Source organism: Nicotiana sylvestris, chromosome 1, assembly GCF_000393655.2.
Source record: "Nicotiana sylvestris chromosome 1, ASM39365v2, whole genome shotgun sequence".
NCBI lineage: Eukaryota > Viridiplantae > Streptophyta > Magnoliopsida > Solanales > Solanaceae > Nicotiana > Nicotiana sylvestris.
Window position 1 is genome coordinate 141,303,451 of NC_091057.1, and position 9,116 is coordinate 141,312,566.

Here is a 9,116-nt window from a genome sequence, read left to right on the forward strand (position 1 = left end):
TAAAATTTGTAATATGAAAAGGTTCAAAAATTCCCATCACAACTCAATCCTCATTCTGTAAACCAAATATGAGAGCCGATTTTTGGAAATGACGTATGAAAAAAAGAAGTGCAGTGCACTAAGCTACCGTTATGCAGGTCCGGGGAAGGGCTAGACCACAAGGGTGTATTGTACGCAAACTTACCCGATATTTCTAGGAGACACTGTTTTCAGCTCGAACCTGTGACATATGGTCTGGCTTTAATCATCTTGGAACTTGGCAGTGGGATTTCCTTGCTTTCTTTTTCCAGTATATTTCACTGATGCTAGTATTACGTTGTCGTTTCTTTACACCAACCTTGCTAAACACCCAGAAAATTAGTCCATCAATCAGCTTGTTGTAACATTCTCTCCATCTTCTGGAAACCAAGAGGGGTAGAAATATGATTGCCAAACCAGCAGCGAATCCTAATGCTACGCTTACATACATCTCTGTCCTGCTAAAGAACTGCCCCTCTACGTCTTCAGATTCTGGCTGCAGAGCTGCTTCTTCTATGTCACTATTGCACGTTTTGTGGAGTGGAAAGCCACACAGTCCCTTGTTTCCCACGAATGAACTTTCTGAAAACGTTTGCAATTGGTTGCCTTGTGGGATCATTCCAACCAGTTCATTGTATGATAAATTTAACAACCAAAGAAATGTGAGATCTGAAAGCTTTTCAGGGATACGCCCCTCTAACTTGTTGAATGAGAGGTCTAATGATTCCAGTTGCTTCAAATTTCCAACTGCCGCCGGGATTTGGCCAGTGAGAGCATTGTGAGACAAGTTGAGAAGACGAAGAGATTTGAGTTCTCCGACTGTCTCAGGTATGCCTTCAATAAAACTGTTATTCGACAAGTCAATGGAGTTGAAGATTATGAGAATTTTCCCTATGGTGACTTCTCGTCCTTTAAGAGAAAGAATGACTGAGTCCTGGTAGTAAGCTATTGACGCTGATTCAGACTGAAAATGCAGATGATAAAGGCGAGGATGTGGTTCCACTGAGTTAACCTTCATAGCTTCCAGATCCATGAATATATTTCTTGGCAGAATGCCACTGAAATTATTGGAAGCTAGATCAATTATTTGGAGAGCAGGCCAGGTGTAATTGACCCCAGAGCAATCAATGTTGCCATGGAAATTATTGAACCGTAGCACAAGTACATGGAGATTTGACAAGCTCTTCAACCAGCAGGGTAAGGTATCAGTTATCTTGTTGTTTCCCAAGTTTAACACCTTCAGTTTCCTGCAATTGGATATAGACCGAGGAATCTTCCCCTCCAAGTTATTCTGCCTTAGATCTATGGTCTCCAAGCTACACTTCTCTGAAAAGTTTCCAGGCAAATTACCCCTGAGATTGTTTCTTCCAAGGTTCAGCACTTTCAAACTACGGCTGCTTTGTTCAGCTAAACATGCTGGTATTCTGCCACTCAATTTGTTGCTGGACAAATCAAGTACTTCAAGATTGGTCGCGTTACATATTGAAGAAGGGATAGTTCCATTGATTGTGTTGTTTGCAATTGAGAGGAACACGACACTTGAGAGGTGATTGCCAATATCAGGTGGTATACTAGTAGTAAATTTATTGCTGGAGAAGTCTACATATAAAGCTGCACGTGGTGGTAATGGAATTTCCCCGGTGAGCAGATTCAAATGTAGATCAAGGGAATCTATATTGCGAAATCTGTAAGGCTCCTGCAGGTGTGTGAACTGATTACGAGATAGATTCAGATCAGTGAGACCTCCGTCCCATATCCAGTTTGGAATTTTACCTTTGATATGGTTGATCGACAGATCTAACAACGTCAACTCAGATTGCTTCTCAAGGAAAGAAATATTGTACAGATTGCAAGAGGCCAACCTTAAAATACTCAAATGGGGAAGCAAGGCGAGTTCTGATTCACTTATATTTGTGTCAACTGATAACCTATTGTAGGACAGAACAAGAGCAACAAGGTTCTTAAGCTTTGTGAACTTTTTCCATTTCACAGTACCATTGAATTTGTTGTAAGAAAGTGCAAGTTCTTGCAGATGGTGTAGCTCAAAGAAAAACTCTGGTATTGGCCCTTCCAATTTATTGCCAGCCAAATAAAGCTTTATCAGTGAAGAAGAAGTCACATTCTGTAGTTCAGTTATTTGGCCAGTAAAATTGTTGGCGGACAAATCTAAGAACTGAAGTGAGGGTAGGGAAAACAGTGATACTGGAATTATCCCAGAAAGTGAATTTTCGCTCAAAATAAGGACTATAAGATTCTCAAGGCCAACCCAGTGAGAAGACGAAATCTCACCGGAGAAATTATTTCGTTGAAAATTTATCATAGTAAGATTTTTGGATTGCCTAAAGGATGGTACTGATCCAGTGAAGAGATTCTGGGAGAAATCCAGATAACGAAGCTGGGTAAGGTTTTCTATAGAAGATGGGATTTGACCTGTAAAATTGCAATCCAAAAGTTCAAGATCAATCAGCTTAGTAAGCAACCCAATGGACTTGGGTAAACTTCCTGAGAAATTTGTATAGCTGAGAACCAGACTTTCTAAAGATGCATTTGAAGGAAATTCAGGTAAAGAACCCCGAAGCACATAATTGTATGACAAGTCAATTTTCTGCAGAGTTGGTACCTGGAATATTTTCTCAGGTACTTCTCCTGTCAAATTACAGGATCTTAGACTCAAGACTGTTAGATTGGAGAAGTCCGCAAAGAATTCTGGAATTGGAGAAGATAAATCATTCCAATCAAGAACGATAACTGAAAGAAACTTAAGATTAGGTAATGCAGAATTATTGATACTGCCCGAGATGGATTCATAGCTAAGGTCAAGACCAATAACTTGACCTGCAACATTGCAGGTGATACCCTGCCATTGACAGCAATCAATCCTCTCGTCCCATGTTGCCAGCTTGATGGATGCCTCAGAATTATAAGTAAGGTTATTTCTGAGCTGCAGCAGCAACACCTTCTGACCCTGAAGACATATGCTGGAATTAGCCGCAACTACATCATTCATTCTACAGCAGATGGAGAGTAGAAGGATGAAGAAAAGCTGGCGAAACATTACTTATTATTTTGAGACTGTGACCAGAAAGGAAAGTTGAAAGGTTTTGCTGATGTGAAACGGTATTATATGGAGTAGCAAATAGTTGCATGAGGCATGGGGGATCGAGTAAATTAAACAACGTGATGCCTTTCTTGATGTTTGTAGTATCATTTTTTTAAAACTTATCCTTTGGGTTTGGCAATCTGTGAAATGCTGATGCCTTTCATGGATCATCACCTTATTTCGTCCCAACAATATATTATGTTTTATTTTGTTGTAGTCAGGTGTCATTTGGTTGGGAAACAAGTTATTCCAAGATTAATTATTTCGGATTAATTATCACAGCTTTATAGAGATAAAAATAACACTATAATTTCAGAATAACTAATTGCGAGATTAGTTATACCGCAATTTTATTCCAATCAAACCTACGATGGACTCATTTCAAATTTAATTTCGTGATTAATTATTTCTTATTCCTCCTGCAAGTTAAGTTCAACGACGTGTGTTACAATCGAAACCGACATCCTCCGTGTGTATTCACTGGAATTTAGCCAATTTCCTTGCAGGGCATGCTAACTGTTGAGTCAACGAGTCAAAGTTGGAATGCTTCATTTTCTCCTCTCTTTCTTGACTGTTTAATTTATTTATTTGCCATGTGATTCCACAGACAGTTATTTTAAATTGTCCGGCTTCATCTTTTCACACTTGCTTTACTAAAGAAAGCAATCTTAATTAGGATTCTGAGACCGAGAGATTCTGCTCTTTCATTCTTTCCTTCTTTTTAAATAAAACTAAACTTGTTTTCTTGGATTTAAATTTGTATTTTGAATAATATACTAAAAATTTATACTAGATAGTGAAGGATTGAAAGAACCCGAAAAGTAATTTAGGCACAAGCAAAAAATTCGGCAAAAGCTATATACAGAAATTTATTAAACTAGGGAGAGAACTTGTGTAACGACCCGACTAGTCGTTTTGAGAATTTGTACTTCGCTCGGTAGTTTACGGGTGTGAGTAGCTTCATATAATGTATTTGACTTATGTGAATCATCGGTTTTGGTTTTCAGGTTACGCGGGACTGATTTGGAAGAATGATTCTCAACTAGGGAGCTTTAAATTTGAAAGAGTTGACCGAGCTTGACTTTTTAGTATTTGACCTCAGATTGGAACTTTGATGGTTTTGTTAGCACCGTTGGGTGATTTTGGACTTAGAAGCGCGTCCGGATTGTGATTTGGAGGTCCGCAGTTGAATTTGGCTCGAAATGGCGAAAGTTGAATTTTTTTTGGAAAGTTTGACCAAGAGTGGACTTTTGATATCGAGGTCAGATTTCAATTCCGGAAGTTGGAGCAGGCCCGTAATGTCAAATATGACTTGTGTGCTAAATTTAAGGGTAATCGAACGTGATTTGATAGGTTTCGGCATCGGTTGTGAAAGTTTGAAGTTTCAAGTTCATTGATTTTTGGATTGAGGTGTGATTCATCGTTTTGATGTTGTTATGTGTGTTTTGAGGCCTCGAGTAAGTCCATGTTATATTATGGTATTTGTTGGTATGTTTGGATGTGGTCCCGAGGGGCTCGAGTGAGTTTCGGATAGGTTTGGGTTGTGTTGCGCTCGTTTTTTTTGTTTCGACGTTGTTTCTTCAAGCATAAAAGGTACTATATTAAGCAAATAAGCTCCAGTTTCTGTTTTTTGAGGCATTAGATCCGTATCGTAATTACAGAGTCATAGAAAAAAGAATATCAAATTTGGACATCGTATGAAGAATTTATGGTCATTTTACTAAGAATTGAGTTGTCAGATTTTTCAGATTAATTACGAAATTGTCACTGACTTCGTATTTAAAAATCTGCTATATTTCCAAATATTGAAACCAACATATCTCCTTCAATATAAGGTCACATGGAGTGATTCAATAGCCTAACTTAACTAGAATTTCACAAAGAATCCATTGGAGGCATCAAAAACGAGTTTTGAGATCATTTGTCACAAGAAACGAGGCAGAACAGTGTTAAAATGAGGGTTTTATTCATTTAACATATTTTGAGTTGGGGAGCTTGGAATTGGGTAATTTTTAGGTGATTTTTATCAGATGAATTGGGATTTGATTTAGGATTCGATCTTTATCCTTTGGAACTGTTTCCTAGGGCTTTATTTGATGTATTTGAGTTGCTTTTGGCTAGTTTTTAGCCGTTTAGAGGTCACTACGCGCGTGATGGAATTTTTGGAGCATCGCTTGGCTTGATCGATATTGTAATTGGCTTGTTCGAGGTAAGTGTCTTGCCTAACTTTGTTGAGGAAATTTTTTCTCTTATTTCATGCGGGGGTGATACATATATGAGGTGACGAGCGTTTATGTATGTGTCGGGGTTAATCATGCTCAGGGGTAGATTATGTTATATTTGTGTTTGTAGAACTTCCTGACCTTCCTGCTTCATGTCTTACTTGACTCTTAATGCTAAGAACATAATATTAGATAATAGAAATCAAGACTTAGCTTATTATAACTTGATCAAACTTGACGAAAATTCTAAGAATACATTGATATGTCTAGTCCGGTCATCTCTATGCGAAATCACTATTACATTACTACGGCTGATATTCTTGAAATACTAGACTCTATACTTGTGTAATGGATCATTTGTGAGATTTGTGGAAGTATTTGAATAATAAGATTCTTAACGGTTGTTGAATCATTGTTGACTTGAAAAGTTGTGATTTGAAATTTGTTTGGAATATCCATTAAAACACTCTCCTTGATGTTATTTATACTTCCCGCCTTATCATTTTATTGATATTCATATGCTTGGTAAGGAAGAGTGTAAAGCACGAATGGTGATGCCGTGTCATTTTATCTATATTATCATGTGAGGAAGAGTGTAAAGCACGAAGGGTGATGCCATGCCATTTTATATACATTATCATGTGAGGAAGAGTGTAAAGCATGAAGGGTGACGTCGTGCCACATTATTGAGAGTAAAAGCACGAAAGGTGATGTCGTGCCATATCATTTGAGAGTAAAAGCATGAAGGGTGATGTCGTGACATATCATTTGAGAGTAAAAGCACGAAGGATGATGCTGTGTCATTTCATTTATATTGTTATGCTTGTATGTTATCGTGAGGTCATGATAGGATGAGTGTTTCCGTGCAGGCGAGGATGAGGTACATGCATTATATTTGATATTAGTCTTCCGTGTATACGTTAATGTCTTTACCTTGAACTATTATTATTATTATAATTATTGATCTGATCTGACATGTTGCTATTGTCCGATCATTGATCTCTATCTTAATTGTTGTTGTGTTGCTCATACCTTCTACTCGCTTAACTTGTAAATACCATGTCTATTTCCTGCTTTTATAATTATGCTCATATCGAATCTATTTTGTTGCACTTTAGTATAAGCCTTCCACCATGCTAGCCATTCATGCTCTTATTTGTCAACTTGTAAAGATTATGTGTTTCTTTCTTATTTGTTATATATGTACTTAGGCCTCCAATATGCTAGTTAATTGAAGTTGATATTCTTTGTTTTTCAATTGTTATTATTATTCACGTGCTTTCCACTCTGTCTTTTACTGTGCCCACATGCGTATCCTTGTCTGTTGTTGTTACTTGCGTATTTCCTACTTTGTAATTCCTGTTATCGATATTTCTGTCATCTGGTTGGTTTTGTTACTCGTACATTTGGGAGGATGAGTTGAACACACGAAGGGTGTTGCTGTGCTAATTGATTTGTCACAAAAATTATTTTATATATGGTGAGGCAAAGATAGAAGCACAAAGGGTGTTACTGTGCCGTTTTACTTGATATCTTGGATATACTTCTCATACCAGGAAAGACTGTAAATCTTCTATTGTGATTCCTTTTAGTAATTGTTGACTGTCTCGCGAGTTATATATGGTACTTTTATCTGTTATGCTTGAACTGCTTTTACTGTTAATCTAATGTACAAGTTATAACAATAAGCATCTTTTAACTAAAAGCCTTGTCACTACTTCGACGAGTTTAGACAAAATACTTACCGGTATATGGGGTCGGTTGTACTGATACTACACTTCTGTACGATGTGTACAGATTTCTGAAACGGAGTTGCTGGTGATGTCGGGTGCTGATTCAGAAGATGTTCGCGCATTTCGGGTATAGCTGTCTCTTGTCCTTGGCAATTTAGATTTTACTATTCTATTTATGTATCATTCAAACAGAACATATATTTATTCGTACCAGTTTTGAAAATTCCAAGTCTTAGAAGCTCATGAGTCGTACTACCATGTATTAGGTAAATTGTAAATATTTAGTTATCTATTCTTTATTTTCTTATAATCTCTGTTGAGTTATATTGTCTATTAGTTGGCTTACCTAGCGGGTTGAGTTAGGTGCCATCACGACCAGTGATTTTTGAGTCATGACAACTTGGTAGGAGGTTTTTTCACAACTCATAAACTCTTGAATCTCTCTACATCGTAACTACATCTCCACAATAGAAAAATATGTAGTAGCACCCCTATTTATAATACTACAAAATCAAAATTAACTAGAATCTAGAAAACCTATTCTTACATGATTTTGGTTGTGAATCTTAATTAGACATAAATTAAATAAACTAGAAAATACCAAATCTTATACGACATAGAAATATTAATTAATCTTGGTTTAATTTCCAACAGCCTCCCTTAAACCAAGATCTTCAAACTTGAGCATATAACGAGTAACACAAATCTTGTAGAAGTCAAATACCTTAGGTTTTCCACCAATTTCCTAAAATATGTTGCATCAACAAAGTCATGAGTACCATCTTTAGTTAACTTCAATTTTTCTTCAATATTGGTCATACTTGATTTGGCTTTAACCATGGTAAATTCCTTCAAAGTATCATCAATATACTTTTTTTTTTACTTTGAAATCATCTACTTCTCTGGTTGCCTTGTAGTTGGACTTATTCAACCATTCAACTCCAATTTTTCATTCTATAAAGTGTAGAGGAATGTTACCAATAAATCTTTTCTCTTGCTCCTTAAAACATACAATCTCGAACAATGGCACGAAATTGATTAAATATTCAATATCTATAATCATGTGTTGTTCTGGTTCTAGATCCCAAGCTATTTCTACCTCAATCTTGGGTAAATTTTTAGAAACTTTCTCTTGATCAACTATCTTGCTTTTTTTATTACTAGGTTCATCTTCAATACTATCAAATAACTTTTCTTGTAAAACACCAATCTATTTTGGACGGACATCCCTTTCAACCAAATCTTCCTTTTTATCAATCGGAGAAATTTTTGGCAGATCAATTTTAATATTATTTGACTTCCCTTCGCATTCAATATATTCTCTATCACAACAATAATACATGTACCTTCTTTTCTTTTCTCCCATGTTTCTGAATTTTGCCCTTCTTGATTTATCTCTGCCGATTTTGATGTGTCTTCTTTTTCTTTTGGTTGATCATCATTTTCTTGCGATGCATCCTCCGTTGTATCATCTCTCTGTTGCTTCAATGATCTCTCATATGTCACCAATTCATCTTCTAAATCATCAAGTTTGAGAGTGCTAAGATCTTTGATAGCCTTAATAATAATTTTCTTATTGCTAAACTTTAAACTTAGAGAGTGCAATATTTTTTTAACAATTTTAATTTCTTCCAATACTTCTCCATTGGTCCTTAGACCATTGACAATTTCTTCAATTCTTGTAAAATATTCTTTCACACACTCTGTTGGTCTCATGTAAGCCAACTCAAGTTGACTCCTAAATTCTTGTAGTTTCTCCTTCTTTATGTCAGGAGCTCTTCGATATGACTTCAACAATATTGTTCAAGCCTCCTTTGATGATTTTGCATGTAAATATTTTTTAGATACATGCAATTCGACCTTGATGGCGAGATAGTAGCGTGCCTTATAATCTAAATGTCTTTTCTTCTCCAATTGTGTAGCTGCATCACCCGTCAACGTTGTGCCTTCTAGGGGCTCCTCAAAACCTTCATCAATGGTGGATCATAATCCAATATCCTTAAAAAAATCTTCATCTATGAATATCAAGTTTCAAGATTACTT

General features: G+C 36.4%; 1 protein-coding gene across 1 annotated transcript; it reads right to left on the reverse strand.

Annotated features, from left to right (window-relative positions):
* Positions 1-244: 244 nt before the first annotated feature.
* LOC104235282 (receptor-like protein 50) lies at positions 245-8,789 on the reverse strand. The gene is made up of 2 exons (XM_009789001.2): positions 8,420-8,789; positions 245-3,012 (listed from the first exon to the last, which is right to left on the reverse strand). The coding sequence occupies exons 1-2, from the start codon at positions 8,787-8,789 to the stop codon at positions 245-247; spliced, it is 3,138 nt and encodes a 1,045-aa protein (XP_009787303.2).
* Positions 8,790-9,116: the final 327 nt, after the last annotated feature.